Source organism: Arctopsyche grandis, chromosome 6 (genome assembly GCF_051622035.1).
Source record: "Arctopsyche grandis isolate Sample6627 chromosome 6, ASM5162203v2, whole genome shotgun sequence".
Lineage (NCBI taxonomy): Eukaryota > Metazoa > Arthropoda > Insecta > Trichoptera > Hydropsychidae > Arctopsyche > Arctopsyche grandis.
In genome coordinates this window covers 14,090,483-14,113,139 of record NC_135360.1, presented here as the reverse complement: position 1 = coordinate 14,113,139, position 22,657 = coordinate 14,090,483, and the positions used below count along the sequence as shown (strand labels likewise).

The following is a 22,657-nucleotide window of genomic DNA, read 5'->3' as shown; positions in this document are numbered from 1 at the left end:
TTTCAATCTGTATCAGCCGACAATGCAATTTCGAACATAACGGTAAGTAAACCGTTGCAAAAATAAAACATAACACCCGCAATTACGACCATAGTCAAAACAGACGCGTATAAATATTAAAATGCTAATTAACGATATTACGAAACGAAACCTAATTAGAAGCACACATAAATAAAGAACGATGAGCGATTCTACAATATATTATATATAGAAAGTGCCTTTCTACGATGTAGAAAAAAAAAATGTTTTTTTTACTAAAGTTCAAACAACTCGACCTACGACCAGATCCGAGACCCAACGACTATAGTAAACCAGTAGAGGGGGAAGGAAGGGGTCGGAGGAAGAGGGGGAGGGGGCGCCCGCTGCCTTTTCTACAAGGGTAGTACACAGTACTTTTAGATTGTATTGATTTATATGGGATAAAAATGCGTATCATAACTACCCATTCCCCAAAAGCGAAATTAGCACATTTTAACATTCGACACAGATGGTTACAAATCTGACACGCCTATATTGATATCAAATTCGAAATCGAATTTTGATCACATTAAATGGAATTTCTACCGAATTCTATCAAAAGACTAGAAATGTTGTCGAGTTAATCAGTGAACACAATATCCGACGGCATTGATAAGCTGATGAATCATATCTCTGAATTTAAACGTAAAAGTATGAAAAGGTACTAATCTTCGAAATTTGAACAGGCATGGAATAAAAATTGAACTATATACATGAGTCATTGTATTATATTTCAACAGTGGTTAGAAATTTTAAGGATTGTCAAGAGAAGTTATTCACGTCAGATAGTAACAATACGCAATGACGTCAATTCAAGTTTTAAACTCGCTGTATCTAACTAATTCATACATACTCTTAAACATCCAAAATTTTTTCAGACAATTGTCGATTGCAATTTACTATTTGATGATTTCAATATAGAGAGCTTTATCAATTGATCAACCTTTGATCTGAAATGACATCGTTGAAGATGTAGCAATTTGCTATTGAACTTTTCGTGTACTTAAAAGAAATGTTCGATAGTATACTCTCTGGTGTAAAATTTTCCACAAGTCATACTGTGGTGCTAATTGGAAAATGAATAGCCACCTCCCGTTTAATGCATAATTTGTTTATTTAGGTTTTTTGGTAACTTTTCAAAATAAGAAGTCGAAAATGTTTACATATGTCTTTAGGTGTTACATATGTTTTTAGGTTTAATTTGCGGTATATTCGATGCGAGTAGTAATCGTGGACGATAATGACTATCATCACTCATTTTGACTCTTTCGAGTGACGATCTATGATTCGACACAATTTCAGGGTGAAAGATTTCTTCAGAAGATAACGAAGGGGGGGGGGGAAGAAAATTGTCCCGAGATGTAGATCGAGTTGCATTTTTTTCTCCTAGTGAGTTTTCGTCATGCGCCTTCACCGTGCCAAGGTTGAGCGGGTATCGGGCACGCGCGCGCCGGTATCACTACGCCCGACCCGAGGAAATCTCGGGCTCGGACACCATCCGAAGTTACGTCGGCGGCGCGCCCGTGCAACGTTGGCCAGAACGACGCTTTGGCGCGCTCCGCATACGTACGTCCCGTGCGACGCCACGTCGACCGCCAAAGCTCTATCGATCCTCGGACGCGCATCCGAGCACGAGAGCGAGCGCGTCGCGCGAACGTTGCCCAGAACGGATCGAGGCGCGCGCGCGCACCGATTCAAAACCACAACGTCTACCAACCACAACAACAGACTCGAGCGCACCACCAACCTATAAAGTGAGGGAAATTTTCAATCGAGGTTTCAAATCGGGGGTGCAAATCGTTTTCGCTCGTATCATCACGCCTTTGGAGCGCGCGAAGGTAGAGAGGCGGAGGGCGAGAGGGCGCGGGGTGCGGGACGGCCGCCATCTGTCGCGCACGTCTGTGCAAAGTTGGGCAGAACGGCGCGCGTCCGTGCTAGGCTACGTCGGACGCGGCGGGCGGGCCCACTCCGCGCCGGGGGGGCCGACGGGTCGGACTGCTCCGCGCGCGCCGCCCCTCACCCACCCCCGCACACCCGCACCTTCGCAGGAGCGCCCCGGCCAGGGACTGCGCCCCACACTCGATCCTCGCTCAGCGTAAGTGGACCCCTGGGGGCGCCGACTCAGCCGCGCCCGCCACCATACCCTCCACCCCCGCACCCCCCCCCCCACCATACCCCTCCCCTCGCTCCCTTCCGCGGTCCCGTTAATTCGAAGCGGCGAAGTGGAAATACCGAGACGAGGGGTAGAGACGTGAAGCGAGAGGAGTGCGGGCAGGGGAGCGCCCCTTTCTACCCCCACCACCTGCCCGCGCGACTGATCGCCACAGTTCTGACAGAAGCGGCCGAGCGCGGTGTGGCGCTGCGCCCTCGTCCGTCACTATTCACCAGTGCTCCTATCGACTTGTTCCAGTGCTGATTTTCATACACAAGTGGATATTGCGGCGCTTCGCAGTTCGCCATGTTGTATGTGTGTGTGTGTGTGCACCCGCCTATTCCTATGCCCGCGCGTGTATGTGTGTGTGTGCGTGTTCGCCCGAGGGGAAGCGGCGTCGGCGCCCCGACCCGTTCAGTCGAGCGCGCACCGAACGATGCAACTGTCAAACGATGCAAATTGTGCGCGGATTTGAAGGTTAGCGCGGCGTCATATGTGTGTCGCAAACAAAAGCAAACCTTTCGCCGCTGTCAAAAGCTCACGTGGTGTGCAGACCGGCCGTCTAGAGGCTGCGCCCCTCGTCAACAAAAGGGGGCGCCCCCCCACTACCCGAGGTCCGAGCGCGAACTCAGCGACGACCATAACCTCGCCGCGCGCAGCGCCATTGCGTCAACATTCGTACGAGCGCATACAAACACACACACACCAATCATAAATTTAAATTAAAAAATAAATAAATTAATCAAATTTTTAAATTAGTTTCGTAGAATGTAAACAACTTTATTCAATTATTTTGCAATGCGATTTGATTTCGTATGTAAACAACTTTGCCGTTGCCTCCCACCGAAAATGATCTGAAAGAATCGATCGATTTTCGTCGCTTTGCATCCGCCATTTTTTACATCCCTCCAGGCGTTGCATACATACATACATACATACGTTCATAAGTAAAAGTGCATTCGATAATTTTATAGTTTTCTAACTAGCATTGTGACATTTGTCGCCGTATGACTTTTTATTAAATTTACAGCTTCGCCGAAGTTGATTGATTGTGTGTGTGTGTGTGTGTGTGTACGATTTGACGAATGCGCCCATGTTCATATTTTATTCCCGTACGTACGTAAGTGTGCCACCGGAAACGGTTTTATCGTGACGTCATCATTTTCGATATTACCTACTTCGTATGCGCATTTCGTTTTATAATATTTTGACTTTAATTCGGCGTGTTATCTCGTAGAGGTGGATTAGATTGCACGGCAGACGTGCTAGCGTAGACGATTCGTCGGTCGAAGAAAGTGGCCATTTTTTTTTTTGGGTGGTCGGATGGATGCACGCGCCATGGACGAGAGGGCCAAAACGCAAATGTCAAGTTAGGGTTGGCGACCGATCGATCTGGGATCGGTGGTTAGAAAAGTATTATTTGGAGTCGGGTTGAGGCGGTGCCCCCTCGAATTGCGGCCCCCCGCGCCCCGCCACCCCTCGCCACTCTCGGCAGCCATCTTGGAAAACGTGTTGGCGGCGGAGGGGAGAGGGGACGGGGGCGCCGCACGTGGGACACCGCGCAACTACACCAACACACACTCACTCAAATTGCTAGCGCGTCTCTGTTTGTATGTGTGTGTGTGTATGTGTTCGAACTGAACGCTCCTGTGTATGTGTGTGTGTGATCGAATAAAATATTTAATTTTTAAATAATTGAATATTTCTTTTGTTTTGATTTTTTTATTGTTGGTCTCGTTTGAATGGGATCATAAAAGCGACATATTTGAACATGATATTTCTTTTTTGAATTTTTAATCTGGAATGTTGAAAATCCATGTGTGAATCAGAACGTTCTCTAGCATTCTATGAAAATGGTGATTCATTGCCCATGGCGATGTAGCCAAAAACCTTTTTGAACTACAAAAATTCGTAAAGATTAATTGTCACGATTAATTTTAAATAATTCATATAAATCGATTCTTCAACTCGAAAAAAAATAATACTATTGAAGTGTAAACAAAAATATTTGACTCTTTGAAAACAATTAATTTTCGTTCTTATCTACATATGTTCAAACTCTAAAGTTGATTAAATTTACCCTTGCTCGATAGCTAGTAATACTAAAAACATTTTTTTAAATTGTCAATCCATCATTTTACATTCGCGTTTTCCCGCTTTTTTTTTTTTTTTAGTATTTAATACCTCCGTTTAACTCGTTTATCTTCCCTAATAACGTTTTTTTTGTTAGTCTCTTCAAAAACGTAAAATTGATGTTTCACCGTATATATGAATTTTGACAATTTGTCAATTCTTCAAATTTGACCAAACTATTGGATTAATTTGATCTTCATTCATCAACCATATAAAAATAACAATATACAGTCTTTTGTTTTGACAAAAAAGAAATAAAAAAAGTTATGTGATACGCCATTGGTCTGAAAATTGGAGTGGGGGGATCAACACACCAACCGATTGGATGTTCATAAAAAGTGTCCATCAACGAAAAATGGACCAATGGTGGATAGCATTCCTTTGCCATATTCTCCAAGTAAAGTAAAAAAAAAGTAAACAGATTCAAAATTAGACAAGTGATGGCATTTTTCAATGTAGATAAATTATAAATTGTGGTGAGTAATTCACTCATCCATAAAAACAATTCTTTCTTTATATCTTGGAAACGTAGAATTTGCCGTATTTATTTTCAATCGAATCAATGCTTATTTATGGTTATCGAAAATTATATTTATTTTTTTGTAATATCGAATGTAATGTTTCATACATCTTTACTCATTATATTACTTGATGTTTTCAGTGAAAGTTTGAGCATATAACAACCCTTCAGTTTACACAATGAATGGAACGATGGACGAAAGCATGGATACCTCATCGTCAGAGATGCCCTACTCGTCGATGGCATGCAAGAGTCCGCAGTCCAATTCGAATGTATTAAACAATCACGCAGACAGCAGCAACAACACGGACAGCAGTGTCACTGAAAATGGTCACTATCAGACTGAGAACAGTCAGAATAATGATAAAGTGTCCGAATCAAATCCACAAATTGACACCCAAATGGAAGTGGATCAGAATGACGATTGCCCACCTACAGAGCAACAAGCCGATAGTGGGAACAAAAGCGTGGCAGATCCTACAAATAAAAGACCGAATGCACTCGATCCCCTAGCTGAGTCGAGCAGTGATAGTTTTCAAAATACTAATATCAATAATGTAGACAAAACAAACGCTGTTCATAGCACCACAAACTTGGGAGAGACTGAGAATAGTAACGATAGTCACACATCTAACAGTAATATGGATCAAAGAACTCGAAATATTAATAACTGCGCTAATAGTAATGATTCTGTCGTTAATTCGGATTCAATAGATAGTTCACATATTAAAAACAAAACTGACTCTGGAAGTGATGACGATTCTGAAGAAGTTCAAGAAATTCACTCAGATTCTGAAACCGATCAAGTTAAAACTGTCACCGTCAATGACGAGGTTAATATTATAATATGAAATTTTTCTTTAGATAACATCTCTTGTAAATATCAATTGTAATAACATTTTTTTTTTTTGTGATTTTAGGACTCTGACGAGGAATTGGATTCCGAAGAAGATTCTTCCGATGATGACATGTCTGATATGTCTGAAGGTGGGGTCGACGTAACTAGTGGACTCGAAGAAGGTCCAGTGAGCATTCATTCAGATTCCGAGCCCGAAGCTGTAGGAGACGATTCATCAAAAGACAGTCGAAATAGGATAAATATGGGTAAATCAAACGAAGTTTTATTGGTAGATGATGCGTCCAATCAGGGAGACGATAAGACTCCCCAAGTTAAAAAGCCTTCCAGTCCTGTCATACATGAGATAACTAGCGACAACGATGACTGTATTTTAACAGATGAGAAAATGGGAGACGACGACGACGACGATGACAAAAAAGACTTGGACAATTCTAGTATTCGACGAAGCTCTAGAATAATGGATAAGCAAACTTTTAAAAAATATGATTATGATAATGACGATGAGTCTGATATTGAAGAGGTTGTTTCAGATCCTCTCAACCAAAATTCCAAAACGAAAAATGCTATTGTTATAAATAATACTAAAAAATTAGTAGATCTGGCTATGAAACAAAATGGAAAACCCGGAAATAATGTTGCTGGACAAAAGAAAGAACCCACAGTTGTTATAATTGATACAAATTCAATATTAACCACAAATAAAACACAAGTACCTGTTCCTCCCAAAGTGCCGTTCTCCAGTTTACCTCCACAAGCGTTATACGAAAGCATGGCTGCACGTGGGACGACGGTCACTCCTTTGTCAGCTAAACCTGTGACTGCTCCTGTAGCTCCGCCTGCACCCACACCATCACCGGCAGTTATTTTACCGTCTTTGACAGACGATATGTTTGTAGTAGAAGCTCCGTCATTTATAGTACCATATGTATACGAAAAACCATCGTTGAAACCATTCAGGGAATTCGTTGACATCCTTGGGAAGGAGTTAGACGAACAGATTAAAAAAGAGGAACAGGAACGGCTTGAAAAAGAGAAAGAATACAGAGAAAAGATGGGTTTAAATAAAAAAGAGCCTGAGCCCACTCTCGATCCTTCCGAAGCTGTAGTTAAAAATAAAGATAAAGATAAACCCATGGAAGTGGATGAAGAACCATCTACAGCAGAAAGTAAAAAAGGGTCAAATAAAAAAGGTACATGTTTATATAATTTCACTTTGATATTTGTATTTTTATTTCGTTATATGTAATGTAATCATTGTTTGGTTTTTCTTAGGTCGAAAAAAGAAAAAGGATGATGATGATGCATCTTGGGATGGTGAATCAACATCTGACTCAGATGATGAAGGTTTGAGTGACGATGAGAGACCTAAAACTATAATAATAAAAGAGAAAGACGATGATTCTTTAGATGCCATTAAAGATCCGATGATCACAGATTTGACGTCGGATAAAAATGCTCCAAAAACCAATAGTTACTTCGATAATTCTCTGGGCAAATTTTTCATAAATATCGGTATGAATCTTGTACAAGAATTCGTTCAAAGTGATCTCCTCAAACAACAAAAACGAAAATTGCAACGAGAGAACCGAATGGGTTCCGGCAATGTTAGAGCTACGGAAGCCGCAATTTCTTCCTTGTTGAAAAATTTGGAATTTAGCAAGGAGAATAATGCGCCATACAAATTCCAACAGAAAAAATGCGAATTCTGCAGCTTCAAGACTGAATCGGCACTATCTTTGGCACATCATATGGAAACGCCCCATATGAAAAATGGTATTTATAAGTGCAACTTCTGTCCATTCGAGGTACGCAGTCCCCACGACATATTGTTCCATATGGAAGCTGAACACAATACTCGTGGCCGATTAGAACGGGCTCCGTCATACCACCAATGTCCCAATTGTCCGTTCGAAGATAACGGAAAAGGCAAATTGGGCCGACACTTGATTTCTTGTGCTAAAAAGTTCAAACCAGAACATAATTTGATTCCACCGATCGAATGGGAACCTCCAGCGAAAATACCGAAGGTATACAAAATATCAATATGTTTATCAAGTAAATTCTCAACGGTGCAGGTTTTCATTTTTTTTATTTGATTCTTTCAGGCAACTCACGCCAGGCACAGTATGATGAACTCGTACCAGAGTGTCTTTGCCAAAATGCAGGCTAATACCCAGATGACACCGGGCATTATGCCACAAGTGGTGAGAGGCCGAGGTCGACCACCTCTGATGCCTAATCTCAAACCCGTACAGGGAGCACCGATGGTCAGAGGTGGTGTTATGTTTAAACCGTCGACTCCACAACAGGTTCTTCTACCAAATTATCAAGTATTGCAGGTCAATATTTCTCGAGCGATTAATCCATTAACATGGCTTTTTACGCTTTGTAAACAAAACATTTGTTGCATTTATAGATTTTTATTTTGTTAAGTTATTTTGACCTTCATTATTTTTTAACGTTTATGTTGCATATGGAATGCAGTTTTTTTAGTGTAGTGTTTTGACACTTGTTGTTTTGGTTTTAGGGTGCTCAGCAGGCCGCAAGTCTTCAACTACCCAAGGTGCTTCAACACCAACCTTCCATTTCGATTACTCCACTTCCTCGAACCACACAAACGTCTGTCATTCCAACGCCCACACCCTCAAGTCAGTCCACAGCCGCTTTATCTCAGGGCAAATCCACGTTTGTTATATGTGAAATATGTGACGGTTACATTAAGGACTTGGAACAGTTAAGAAATCACATGCAGTGGATACATAAAGTGAAAATTCACCCTAAGATGATATATAATCGGCCACCACTCAATTGTCAAAAGTGTCAATTTCGGTACTATAATTTTTTTTTGATCATTTTAATGTACTTTGTATATGTATTTGTAATATTTTTAACACGTGAAATTGGCTTTTGATAGGTTTTTTACAGATCAGGGTCTAGAAAGACATTTGCTTGGATCTCACGGACTAGTTACGAGCTCGATGCAAGAAGCCGCTAATAAAGGAAAGGATTCTGGGCGGTGTCCTATTTGTGGCAGGGTAAATATATTTCAAAAATGTATCATTACTGTATTAATTGGAGCAGTGTTTCATTTATATGGTGTTTACATTCCAGGTTTATCAATGGAAATTGTTGAATCATGTGGCGCGAGATCACAATATGACGTTGAAGCCGGCTCACCTATCGTATAAATGCACTGTCTGCACAGCTACGTTCGGAATGTACAGACAGTTTGAGAATCACGTATATTCGGCGCACAGCGTTGTCGCTAAGAGAGCTGCTGACAAAAATAAAGGACCATCTGCACCCGCTGCGGGTTCATCAAAAGTGACCGTGACTCCTGGCGGCTCGCTATTGAAGCCTGTTAATTAAACTGCCATTTTTTGCCGCAGTCACCAGTATATTTTGCATCTGTAATGTTGTAGTTGCAAATGGTAATTATCAAATATTTTATCTGCATTATCCTATCGTCGAATGAATTCTATTCGAAAATGTTAAGTAATGTAATTTTTTTTATTTTTTCAGATGCTTCTTTTTTCTGGATATTGTATTCACGTTCATAAATGTCGAATGTGATATAATTTGATATCGGTGTTATAAATTGATGATTATTTCTATTTTTACCGAAATAAATTCCGTTATTTGCTGCATCTGCCAAATTCATAATTTATTTTCTTTCGAATGTTATTATATTTCATCTGCGACTCGCAATGACTTGATATTTGACATGCTCGATAATGTCAAGAGTGTGGAATATACATATTGGACTGTGGTTTAAATGAAACAATTAGTACAATTTGTATTATATTGAAAATGGAGGATAATTAAAAAGTAAAACCCAAAAGTGCTGTGTGTGATATTCAAGAAATAAATGTGGAGTAATTTGTTCAACTTGATGTATATGAAAGCAACATTTGTCAATTTTATACTCCGAACAGGATTTCAGTATTTTAGTCAAATTAAAAACATGGTGATTAGTGAGACATCGTAAACGATGATTAGATGATTATTCGAAAACATATAATAAAAATATATGAGATTGTATGTGATGTGCTACACCTAGTTTCCTAAAAAAGGCGTTTCTTAATTATCAGTTTTGTAAATAATCAATTGTGATGTGAACCGAAATCAAATCAGGCAGTTTCATAAACAGTATACCACGAACATTAATTTTATACTTAGTATTCAAGATGTAATTGAAACGTTTCGACTGTGGCCAAAATGATGATGATGTTGCGCTTTTGAGATGTGATTTTTATTTTTTATTTTATACCATTTCTTATTTATTGTTTTTATAGTTTTATTACAGTTATATTATTCTCTCGACATTATATCTGTGCTGTATTTGTAGGTGTAGTACTACAAAATCCTTTTCCATAGTTAGACATTATTTTATACGTAATTTAATTTGAAGGATGCCGAGGTTTGAGTTTTTTCCCCACTAATCAAATCGACCACTACAAATGAGGTTTTAGATTGTGAATTAATGGGTAATTGTAGTCAACTCACCTGTTTGTATATAAATGTATATTGTAACCACTAGGTGGATATTTATATTTATTGTTACAGAGAAAATTATTCACTACTCCACACATGTATTTTTATATGTATTTACGGGTTATGTGTTTAAATATTTAAAGCATAAATCGTGTAAATATTAGGAGTTTAACTATGTAATTGTAATAAAATATTGTTGAGATATAAGGTGTTTAAATAATTGGATATTTGATAATTTAAAATTAAGGTATTTTAATAAAACCATGTCACATTCTTATCTAACGACTTTCTTTAATATGCATACATATGTATATTCACTACTTACATACATACATACCTCTAACCTATATTTCCTACCATTTTGATCGCTATTGTCATTTGAAAATGTGTTTCTATTGAGAAAACGGATACACTGCATTATTACTTGTTGGGTAATCGTGTCTGTAGTAAGCACACAACAATCGTAATGTTACATAATATACTATTTCGACCAAACTCAAAAAACTGAATCCCAGAAACAGACCGAGCAGACCTCCTGTGTTTGCTGAAATTTAAATACACCACATCAGGATATAATTTCAATACTATATACATATAGTCATTCATTTGGATACTTACATAGAAAGTCAGTAAAACCGAAAAGTTCACCTTTGGTGAATCTGATAAACGATGCTTCTACAAAATATATATGGACGATTGCCATGTTGTTCCTATAATATTTATTTGATTGAAGATTTAATGTTTGTTTTCAAGTTCATTGATTGATTAAGTTGATCTTACTTGAAATATTCCGGAGACTTTCCTAATAGGTTTTCCTCGTGGATCAAAAAATTGTCCGTCAAAGGAGCTGTACTATATTCTTTGCCGTAGGAAAGTTCGTAGCAGGAAGGGAAGCATTCATCGCAATTAGTATCAACCATAAGACTACTCTCGTTAACTCCGAGTTTATCTTCAATAGCAACTGAAATTATAACATGATAAGTTGTCGGAATTGGTCCTTTTTCCAATACTTTTATCGATATTTACCTTTCAATTCAACATAACAACTTGCATCGGCCACACCGCATATTCGGATTGAACTGTTTTCTATATAAATTTGATATTTGTTACTTACAACTAATAACCTTGGTTACTGGCATTAATTTTATTAGTTGCTTTGTGTAATATAAAGTTTTGGTTGACTTACTCGGCATAAAATATTGTGAACAGTTGCATCTTTCAATCGTCAGCCGTGCTTCACACTCCATCTCGCAGTTCTTCTGGGTGTATGTCCTATTCAATTAGGTTAAGATATATTTATTATTAGTTCTAACTAGTTTTATGCCCGTTGAAATTTCAACGGGTGCTTTCGGATTGATACATGATTTAAAATAAAGTTACAATATGAATAGTAATAATTAATCGGAATCGGAACTGAAACAGTAATTTTAAAAGTAAACTAAATAATTCATGTGTAAGGTCGAAGACAACTGTAAAGCTGCTGTATTCCAATTTTTAATGTAATGCATACAAAAGTTAAGCTATTATAATAAGTTTACAAAACGTAATATTTTCCGATTATAAACATTGACCTCGTAACGTTGAATATTATTATTACACATAACAGATTACATACATATATGATGTGCATTTACCACACATTTTCTGGGCGAGACGGTGGCCGAGTTTGTTCGCGTGTGAGCGCGCCGACACCTTAGAACTATGGGACCTTAGAATTAATTAGACCTATATGAGGCTATTTTGATCACGGGTTCGACACCGCCGCAAGTCTCGACGAAATTAATTTATACAAAGTTTAGGCTTTTTATCGATTCATTATGTTCGGCTAGCGTTAGGACACACACACAAACAAAGATTACCGTATTTATATATATAATGTAAAATGCTCCGCAAAACCACCTACATACAAACAAATAAGCTTCAACAAAAGGACATATTTTTGCAAGAATAATTCAACCGACAATTGTAAATACTACATACTACATCTATGTAATATATAATTTCGAAAGAGACTTTGTATGTATGGTTTGTTGGGAGCATCGAAAACAAATCAAAGTTTCTATGACGACGATATCGATATATGATTGAATATATTTTTTTTCAATTTAAATAAATTTAATAAAAAAACATGAATATTTACTATTAGTTTCGCCATGTTTCAGCTGTTTATATTATACAAATACCGAGCGAAGCCGAGTAAAAAAACTAGTTAAATTAATTTAACACTGATTAAAATCGTTGAAACGTTTTAATGTTTTGTGGTCTCATACTATTTTTTATTCTTACATTTTTTCTCAGTTTTCGCATTAATTTTTGTGTGAAATTCAGATTCGGTGATTATTCCGCAAAAAGCGATCTCGCGCAAGTCATTAATATCTTGATCACGGAACATCTGGCACTCAAAACTCCATCAATCGAAAGCCACACACGCAAAATATTGTACTAGCGAGAACTCGAGTGCCAGATATTCCGTGATCGAAATTTTAGTGACTTGCGCGAGATCGCTTTTTGCGGAATAATCCGTTTACCGAAATTCATACACATGTACTATGAATGTACTTACTTTTTATTTATACTTACATATTTAATTACGAATAATTCAATAAATTGGGTTACATGTAAATTTTAAGCGTTATTTTTAATTCCTTTATTTTTTTAAATGATTTTTACTATTAACAGTTTTATACGGAGTCGAATATAAAATACAGTCAGAATTGGAGTCGGTAAATTTTGATCTGACTCCACAGCCCTGGTTACTACTCAGCTTAATTGAACTGTACAATATTTACCTGTAATAAACCAATTGTCTTTCATCGGAAAAGTAACATCGTCTTTTATTTAAAGAAATGCTCCTAACATTGGGCTGAGCATCATATATCCTCGGCTTGACTACGACTCTAGATTCCCGTCCTGGCGGAATTAAATCACCAAAATCTTTGATTTTTGGCGTTTCAGATGGATTGTGGAGTAATATCTAAAAATATGTGGAGAAAATAATGATGATTTAATCCTAAAATATATTCGTGTTATTTTGGATCGAAAACCTACCTTAAATCCAACACTACTAGTCGAAGAGCAATAGTATTCATCAATTGCAGCGTCTAGTATCAATGTTAAGCCTAAATTTGCCCCAACTCCTATATAGTAAATTATTAAGTATTTATAATATACACACATATATAATATAAATTGAGAATATTATATACAAAGTACCATTAGGTCTCCAAGGAAATCCATCAGCAGGTGCATCATCAGGGTAGCCTTCTTCAAAAGTCCAATCAACAGCCGGAAACGGAAAAGTTATGTTCAAATCTGACAGATCCCGCCTAAAATAAATCAGTAATTAAATCTTAAAAGTATATTTGTTAAAATCCAAGTGTTCAATCCGGTTCGTTCAGGAACATACTAGTTTGTTCATACATGAGATATTGGTTCCAGTTTAAGTGCTAACAGAAGCTATCTTCGAGTAGACTCACCAGGTGTCACATGAAACTTTTTGAAAGTTATTTAAAAGGGAAATCCTATGGAAAGCATATTAAAAGGTTGCTACAACTGCAATTAAAAATATTGTAACCCAGGATAAGCATATACATAGAGGATGGGACAAACGACTAGTTCATTTGCCAATTTGTGTTTTTGTATAGGTACACTAAAACTGACCAGATTGGTTCGCGTATGAACCAACTAGTATGTTCATGAACGAACAAAATGTACACTTGGACTAAACATATCCACAACTTAAACTAATAACATATATATGAAATAAATCCTGACGGATTTCTAAACATCATCTCTCTATGAAGACTGTTAAATGTGCAGCAGAGTCCTTCATCCGTCAATGCAGCGTTGAATAAAGTTTCACAATTCCTCGTAGCTGACTTCCATCGGCATCCAGGTATCAGCTGCGTGCAAGGCTGGGTCACCTGAATCAAACAGATCTGCATAAGCAAATAAAATTTCATTTAAATCACGGTATAAGTAGATGTACATTAATCAAGAAGTGTTTGAAGTAAGTCCATTCCCCAGCCTGTACAGTGGAGTCGATATCTACAACAGCTGTGTCGTTTTCAATATTGCACAACATCTGAAGTAACTTCTTGTCAGAACTTGATCTGGAATTATAAATAACCGTTTAATATATTATATCATATATATAATAGCGCTATTCTGTGTGTGTGTGTCTGTCTGCGATAACACTCGCCGTAGTATAATAGTTACAGTTAAAACACTACCAACAAAATGTTCGAATATAATAAGTAGAGGTAGGACCGGAAGCGTGCCGTTCTTTGTTTATTGTTCGCCGTGCATTGTTCATTTTTATGATGAACCTGTTTTTTGCACTCTAGCTTTGTAGTTTGCTCTATTTCCTGGAAAATAGACCCATATATAATAAAGAAAGAAAAAACTTCTATATGTACTGTTTGCTACCAATGTTTCCTCTAGGGAAATAGTCTCAGAGCATTTAGCGCCATTTATTGAAAATTAATTTTTCTATTGCTGTTTTATATCGTATATATGTATCAGTGGCTTGCGGTGAAATTCTTTCTTTTGTTGTGCAGCCTTACTTAACGTGCGCGAGCAGGATATAAGAAGAACAGGCCATCCGATAAAATTATACAATACATGCGATAAAATTTTCATCGGGTCTATCACTATATTACAGGTTAGAAATTGCTTACATCACGCCATTCAAAAAATACATAACGGTAATTTGATTTTTTTCATATTATGCAATTAAATATAAATATTAAATTAGTTGTATTTTAAAGGTATTTGAAATAAAAAATACGACCGCGATGCGGATCGAACACAGAACCGACACATTTATTTTAATTTTAATTTTATTTAATAACTTAATATGCCATAACCCATGCGATGATATAATATTTCATCGGGCACAACACTAGTTTTTAATAAGGATGCTATTTTTATGGATACTTGCTTTTCACTCATTATTCTATCTGCTATTGTCTTCCTAGCTTGGTTCATGTTGCATATGGTAATAGCTGGGAATGGTATACTTGTCAGTTGAGCCGGTTCTGGATTTAGTGAAACTATTAAAGGTTGATTGTCCCATCTTTGATAAATATTTCCTATGAAATAGGCGGCAGTAACTATAGCTATAAGTACTGAAATTAACCAAAAAGCCCTAAAATAATTAAAAATATTTTATGTTAATCTTTGAAATAATCACTATAAAACCACTAAAAATAGTTTAACCTTTCTAATGGCGACAAGTGTCCATCTCCGATGTATCTAAAACCGTGTAGGGTGCATTTCATTAAATATTGCTTCAAATTAATTTGAAATCCTTTCAATGAGAAGCAACTGATGTCTTTATTCAAAAGGTCTCCTTCTGATAATTTTGAGTAACTTTCTTGTTTTTTCAGCTTTTTTTCTATGCCACCTTTTTTTACAGTTCCAAACAATGTCTTTGGATTGCTTTCGTTGTATTCTTTGTCATAACTCTTAACCGCTTTAAAATAATCTGTGTTGCCCCAGGACTTCATATCGGACGTGGGCGTTTGCTTTCTCGTCCTCAGATTGTTTTCGGTCCTTTTTTGGTATCCGAAGGCCATGGTAACAGCAAGCGTTCTTGCTATTTGCAAGAAACTCTTTTTCGTCTTCTTTGGTGATCTTTTGGTGACGCCCAGGTGTCGCCTGTTGGTCGAATTAAATTTTAGAGCCATCTGTCACACAAAGCTTCTGCAGACATGTCCTTAAATAAAAGCAAAACAACCGTAAATATCACATGCATATATCAAGGAGAGCCAGCTTGATACAATCAGTGTTCAGTATGCAGCGCTAGACATACATAAATAAATATCTTATCATGTTGCATCATGATTTTATAATATGCATATCAATTACATAATACATAGTTGAAAAGTCTCCTTTCATTAATTTGAGAGCAGCTTTATTGCTCCAATTAATCTCTATTGTGCGTTAAGGACCGGCTTAAGAATTTAACAATGCAAATACCTTATAAGATATGGATCGAATTTGAATAGACGATTGATTCGAATTATGCGAGCTTACTGCAAAACTAGTTGGGTCGTTTCAATGCAACGTTTTGCGTGAGGCAGTTATAATAATAAAGTGCTGGCACGAGATACCCAACCCTACTCGAACACCCTGTCAAAAGCCTCAACCTACACTGAACTCGTTCGTCAAGTAAATGTAATCAGTAGTTCAATTTAATTATATGTATTTACAAATTGGTAGATTCCATCGATTTGATAGGTCATTTTTTAATTAGCAAATTGGTTAGTTGGGTAAGTAATGTCCCTGGTACAAAAAAACCTTTCAAATACTAACCACATATTTTGTAAGGGTAATTTTGAGTACTGATTCAAACAAAATGAATCGAATTGAATATAAAAGCCCTACATGCATACATTTTATTTGAGATTTAACTCAATTAGGGCAATACAATAGTATTAAACTTATTTTTTCATTCATTCTTTTGCTTTTTCATTATGTCAATATCACTAATGTATGGATACTGATTAGGGCAATCTCAAAGTCAACACACATCCCCAGAAGTGTTGAAAGCAAGAGAGGAAAAAAAGGTTTTTCTATGAAGTAAACAATAGCCACTATGCCAAAAAAAACCACCTTGCCAAAAAATAAAGTTTATTAATGTGTATATTGGAAACCTAAATAAAGTTTTCATTTGATAATTTAGGGCTTTTTATGTATTTTTCAGCAATTTTCAGCGATTGTGATTAACTTTCAGGTTTCATTCGTCGGTGATGTAATTACGGGGAAGTGGTATGATGACCTAATGCGATTGTTGATGGATATCTTCCCTGATCAATTGCTACCAATCCATTTTCATTAAGAATCATTCACTTAAAACTTACATTTAATTTAATAGAATATTTTATGTGTAATACTTGAGCTTTTTACAATTAACATCGATAATGTAAAAAAATATTTTAATTTAATTATATATACATATGTATGTATGTGTGTGTTGTAATGGAATAATTGATAGGAATCTAGCGTGTTTGGTGTAATTAAATGATGGCATGTGCATGTTTAAAATATCATACATGCAGACATTTTTAACTACATGTATAATTTAATGTTGAATTAAAAGCTTGTTGGTTTTTTGAATTAAAAGAAATATTAACCATAGTCAAAAAGTTTATTAAAATAATTTTCTCTAAATAAATTTATAGTAAGAGACTTTTTACAAAAGGTATGGAAAAGGAAGGAAGAAAACATAAATAATGAAGAAAAACAAAAAATAAAAGTAAGAAATAAAAAAATAAAGAAAAGAAGAAAAGAAGGAAAAGGAAAGAAGAAATACAAAAGAAGACATGGAACACATACAAAAACATAAACAGGTGTTTTATATAAAAGTATAAAATTGAGACGCGCTCCTGGCGGACTAGCGTGGGACCCTCTCGCACGATCATGTCTGGCGCGGAAGTGGAGCTACTTCCGACATTAAACTACTTATCACATAATAGGGAAACGATGTTGAAGATGGTGAACTATCGCCTACCAGTGGCGGGCGGGGGCGGCGGGTGCGTGAGAAGAGGCAGCAGCAGCATGGGCGGCCAAGTGAGCGGCTCTAGCTTGAGCTACTTCTGGGGTATCCAAAACGTTCTGGCCGTTTTGGGAAAGAGAAATCTGAGAGGGAGAAGCAGCCCAGTTTTTTTGGGCTGGGGCAGATTGCCAAGATGGGGCACCGTTCCACGAGGAAGCAGCTGGGGCAGCTGGGGCTGGGGCAGCGTTCCAAGATTGAGCTGGGGCGGCGTTCCAGGATTGAGCTGGGGCAGCGTTCCAGGACTGTTGTGCTGGGGCTTGAGCGGCAGCTCCGGCTTTGGCGGCGCTGTAAGCGGCAAGATGGGCAGCTCTAGCTTGAGCTACTTCAGGGGTGTCAAGAACGTGTTGTCCGTCTTGGGAGAGGGCAATGTTGGCGGGGGTGTTTTGCCATTTTTGAGATTGAGCAGAGTTCCATTGGGGTTGAGCAGGGGCAGCGTTCCATTGGGGTTGAGCTGGAGCAGCGTTCCATTGGGGTTGAGCTGGAGCAGCGTTCCATTGGGGCTGAGCTGGAGCAGCATTCCATTGGTTTTGAGCTGGAGCAGAGTTCCATTGAGCTTGGTTTGCGTTGTAAGCAGATTCAGCTTCCCAACGGCTGTCGTATGAACCATCATCGTTGCTGTTTCCAGCATTAGCAGCAGCTTGAGAAATAGCAGCCAAATGGGCAGCACGAGCTTGAGCTACCTCAGGGGTATCCAAGACGTTACCGCCGTCTTGGCTGAGAGCAATGTTGGCTGGGGCAGGAGCTGGAGCCCAACTACCTCCATTACCACTGTTCCATGAAGGAGCAGCTAATGATCCAGCAGCCAAGGCGAGCAAGAATACAACGGTCTGCAAAAGAAAAAAAATATTGATATACAGGAAGACGTCAATATGAATATGTACATATATAACATCGGATATAGGAAGAGATTTCGGATACAGCTGAGCGATTCAAAACTTTATGTGTTCATTGAACCATTATAAAACAATAGAGAATTTCAAGGGTAATGTATCAATTATCTAGTCACACTGCTTCACAGTGATTTGAAGGACTCGAAATATGAACCTTTCTAAAGTGGACACTGGATACATGATTCACTTGCGACCTGAAATAGGCAATGAAGCCGTTCTGCAAGAATATCAATAAGCGGGCGTGGTCGCCATAAACGAGCGCAAGGTCAAAACTAGGACTACATTTACCCACTTTTAAAATGTCCCGTCGACGAAAAAAATCCAAAAATTATGTCGCACTCATAAAAAGGCGAGTCTAATTGGGAAAATCTAATCCTAATGAAACGATTTCGTTTCCGGTCGCGAATGACTTGTCGCTTTTTCGAAAGCAAGGCTAAGGCGAAGCACGCACTTACATAGAATACATTTCCAATTAATAATTATTTAAATTTAAAAAAACCGTATGCATATACATAAATATACATGATGACATTTCTGAGTTAGTTACCAAATACGGAAATGCGAAAAAAATATATGTATCGATATAATACATATTTTATTTAAATTTTAGCGGTACGCTATGCGATATATGTACATCGATACTGTATTTTGTTTTAAAAAAAAATGCATTCTTTGAATGCATGCGTTCATTTTATCGCAAAAACCAACAACGGTAAATATTATGCTGAAATGATACATCCTTTAGAAATTGGATCCATCATTTTTGCACATTGGATTAATCACCCTTTTTTAATATACCCCTAACTTTGACGGTTTTCATTTCAATTTTATAAAACTGGATTAATTTTTCTGAATGGGATAGTTCTAAAAAAAAGATATAGAAACAATGTACAAATTCTACTAGAAAGAAAATTCTTATTTTTCCTGGAATAATCCCACTTTTTCCTGGAACAATCCCACATTTTCAGCATATAAAGAGATATCGGTATATATTAAGAACACGACACACTTTAAATATATAAAAGATCAAAAATAAGATACATATTTCCAGAAAAAAATCGAAAATAAAACAAATGAATAAATATTTTAAAATATATGAAGAGTGAAAATTATCATGAAATAATCCATATATTTTTGCTGAACGAATATTTTTTCTAAAAAAAAGAAATAAAATTGTTTTACTAAAAAAAAGGAATAAAATTGTCATTTAGTCATTTCAATCCAAATATCTTTTCAAAAAACACCCGAAATTGCACCTAAAAATAGTTGGTACTGAATTAGTTTGAAGATATTCAAATACACCTAAATCCATTACAATCGCTCCAGTAAAATTTAAATCCCAAAAAGAAGATCAAGTCATTGAACTTGAATAAAGCTCTGTTACATCTAAAGAAGAGCCTATCAATCCGTCAAAGACGACACTTTCAGCTGAAAAAAAGCTACTCTGATTAAGTCTTGGTCTGGGATGTATGTATGCATGTACTCACCATTGAATTCATGTTGTGTGTATGTGTTTTAATCCTCTGGTCGGTTAAATTCACAGAAGCCTTGTAGCGCTGCTGGTTAGCCAGAACTCGCCACTGCTCTTAGTGTGGCCCCAGAAACGAACCACGGACCTTTTATACCCCGAACGAATGCCCCTGCCACTGAGCCACCGCAATGTCGCGCTCTTGGACCACCAAAACCACCTTCTTGAGAACCATCTCAATTTTTTTCAACTCGATCTTCGTATATGGCATCCACAATTACATATACATATGATTCCACTTGTCTGAGTGAAACCGATATAAACCAGGGGAAGGAGAGAAGAGAGGATGTGCAAAAAGAATAGCACCACGTATGTATGTATGTATGTATGTATATAGACCCTGGCATTTGCAATTGACGGTCACTGTATATTTTATCAATCCTTTTGTATAATTTATATTTTTATACTCGGAATAGATACTTCTATACATCTAACTTATTCAAAGTAATTTATATTATATGTACATGCATACAAGGTGCAGCAAAAGTCCCTTTGAATAAGAATTGTAAATAGGTTTTTGGGCTCTTTTTCCTATTATGCTGTACACTAACATTAGAATAATATAATACTATGATTACTAACAAAATTAAATTAAAATTGTAAAATAGAAAATGATCAGTAGATCAGTAGCTATTAAAATAGATATAAGATGTATTGTGAACATAATTTAGTAATAATAAAAAGCATTTAAAAATCAAAATAAAAAGTCCCTTTGAAACTTATAAACGAAACGAAATAAATAAAGTAATTAAATTGGATATAAGCTTATTATTTGGAATTGTTTTACATGATGTGTGGAAAATTGTAAACAGGTAGATGTAAGGCATTATATTTTAGATAGGAGAATGCTCTTTTCATAGAATTTGCCATCTTACTTACTTACTGTAATTTTCAAACTGATTAATAAAGTTGATTAGTGCAAGGATTAAAATTTTTATTATAAGCAATTGTGAAAATTTAATTGAATAATAAAATATAGTTTTCTGTTTTATTACAACAGACTTGAATTACATATTGTATGTAAGTATATCAGTATCATATTTTGGAAATAATAACAATGAATTTTCATCTTTTCTTCTGCATTAAATTCAAGTCTCCAAATTTAAATGCTATGGTTTCTTGAGTTTTGTAACTCAAACTTAAATTGTATGGAACTGTCAGTCAAAAAAGTGAGTATACAATATTCTTATATCCTTTTTTTTACAAGGCCTCTTCTTGGGTTTATTTTTGCTTGGCCATAGTGATGGCTGGAAGCAATTCCCTAATGTATCTAATGTTGGCAAAATTGTAAAAAAATAAATTAATATAACATTTATATTGAATATAATAACATATACTGCAAGTAGTATTTAATGTACATATATACATAATTTTTTTAAATATAAATTTTCATTGCACGTAAATTAGTTTATTTTAAATAATTATAAAATATATTAAAATTTCACACTCTATCTCGTTTTTTGAGTTCAAATTACATACAAATATTATATATGAAAATATATGTATATGTACATACATATATTAAATCTTATTTTTTAATTTAATTAGCTGAACCCGGCATGCATGGCAATGCCATAATAACGCATGCAATTCCCGTTCCCGTTTCTCGATATGTTTCGATAAGTGAATGTTTCACTTTCAAATTAATACTTAATAATCAAATTTAATTACAGTAATGATAATTTGTCGAAAAAACGCAGGCGGCGAACACATTTGAAATCATTCAATCGTTTGTTTATTTTACCCTAACAACGCAGGTGGCGACGTGAAAACATTTGAAATTATTGCGTTGTAATGCCACTCATCTCTGTTTTCCCGTTCCCGTTCCCGTTTTTGGGAATAATAGTATATACATTCTTCTATTTATCTACATACACATATGTATATGTATATATGTAGATAAATATAAGAATGTATATACAATTATTTTTATTATTATTATAATTATTATTAGAATCGAAATAAATATCTCATAATACAGATTTTCATTCAGAGAATTTTATTAAAATAATAATGAATAGTGAAAATTGTATATTTTTATTAAAAAATAATGACTATCCGTCCATCAACAGTACATTTAAAAATACATACATATATTTATCACTTTAAAAGTAATTTATAGTTGGATTTGGTAATTCAATAAGTTCATGCTATCTAAAGGCTAAGAGAAAATCACAACTCTAATTTAATAACTGAGTCGTTATATGTATTAAATATTTTTTTCTAAAAATATCTCGCAAAATATTGAATATAATGTTTAGCGTTTAGCTATATTTAAGAATACTGGTAGCCTGTAATATGTACTTTTATTCTACTTTTCGATTATAGACATATCAGTGACAACAATTCGTGAAGTCAAACAGAAATAGTGTTTTTGGAACTGAAAATTGGACTTCCCCCACTTTCAAATATAACGCCTCAATTCAATAAATTACTATTATCCACTTAGTAAGAGCCTTGTCCTTCATATTTTCTATGATTAAATAATCAAAACGAATTTGG

General features: G+C 36.2%; 4 protein-coding genes across 11 annotated transcripts in view; 2 read left to right on the top strand and 2 right to left on the bottom strand.

Moving 5' to 3' along the window:
- LOC143912753 (uncharacterized) overlaps window positions 1–22,657 on the top strand; it is a 602,600-nt gene that overhangs the window by 525,239 nt on the left and 54,704 nt on the right. The gene's annotated exons all lie outside the window — the stretch shown is intronic.
- MEP-1 (zinc finger protein MEP-1) lies at window positions 1,521–10,258 on the top strand. Of its 7 annotated transcripts, XM_077433802.1 has the most exons (10): window positions 1,616–2,113; window positions 4,965–5,656; window positions 5,744–5,927; window positions 6,213–6,872; window positions 6,955–7,709; window positions 7,788–7,991; window positions 8,210–8,511; window positions 8,597–8,717; window positions 8,794–9,113; window positions 9,205–10,258. In XM_077433802.1, exons 2-9 carry the CDS (start codon window positions 5,003–5,005, stop codon window positions 9,049–9,051), a joined length of 3,138 nt encoding a protein of 1,045 aa, XP_077289928.1. In that variant the 5' UTR covers window positions 1,616–2,113; window positions 4,965–5,002; the 3' UTR covers window positions 9,052–9,113; window positions 9,205–10,258. The 7 variants fall into 7 exon arrangements, with proteins under 7 accessions (XP_077289926.1, XP_077289928.1, XP_077289924.1 ...); XM_077433800.1 differs by having other exon boundaries at window positions 1,521–1,772; window positions 5,744–6,872; XM_077433798.1 differs by having other exon boundaries at window positions 1,682–2,113; window positions 5,744–6,872.
- On the bottom strand, window positions 10,569–15,895 carry LOC143912607 (pickpocket protein 28-like). Its single transcript, XM_077431900.1, has 12 exons — window positions 15,397–15,895; window positions 15,119–15,325; window positions 14,165–14,288; window positions 13,951–14,114; window positions 13,390–13,502; window positions 13,225–13,313; window positions 12,966–13,150; window positions 11,363–11,448; window positions 11,203–11,262; window positions 10,957–11,113; window positions 10,795–10,886; window positions 10,569–10,720 (listed from the first exon to the last, which is right to left on the bottom strand). Exons 1-12 carry the CDS (start codon window positions 15,864–15,866, stop codon window positions 10,569–10,571), a joined length of 1,899 nt encoding a protein of 632 aa, XP_077288026.1. The 5' UTR covers window positions 15,867–15,895.
- On the bottom strand, window positions 17,223–20,275 carry LOC143912759 (pupal cuticle protein-like). The gene is made up of 2 exons (XM_077432126.1): window positions 20,115–20,275; window positions 17,223–18,564 (listed from the first exon to the last, which is right to left on the bottom strand). The coding sequence occupies exons 1-2, from the start codon at window positions 20,124–20,126 to the stop codon at window positions 17,689–17,691; spliced, it is 888 nt and encodes a 295-aa protein (XP_077288252.1). The 5' UTR covers window positions 20,127–20,275; the 3' UTR covers window positions 17,223–17,688.

Coding starts and splice junctions, on each gene's coding strand:
- MEP-1 (XM_077433796.1), top strand. CDS start 5,003: ATGAATGGAACGATGGACGAAAGCATGGATACCTCATCGTCAGAGATG. Junction 7,710..7,787: donor CTCCAGCGAAAATACCGAAG/GTATACAAAATA, acceptor TGATTCTTTCAG/GCAACTCACGCCAGGCACAG. Junction 8,512..8,596: donor TGTCAAAAGTGTCAATTTCG/GTACTATAATTT, acceptor GGCTTTTGATAG/GTTTTTTACAGATCAGGGTC.
- LOC143912607 (XM_077431900.1), bottom strand. CDS start 15,866: ATGGCTCTAAAATTTAATTCGACCAACAGGCGACACCTGGGCGTCACC. Junction 13,314..13,389: donor ATTTCCTTGGAGACCTAATG/GTACTTTGTATA, acceptor TTTACTATATAG/GAGTTGGGGCAAATTTAGGC. Junction 10,887..10,956: donor AAGTCTCCGGAATATTTCAA/GTAAGATCAACT, acceptor TAAATATTATAG/GAACAACATGGCAATCGTCC.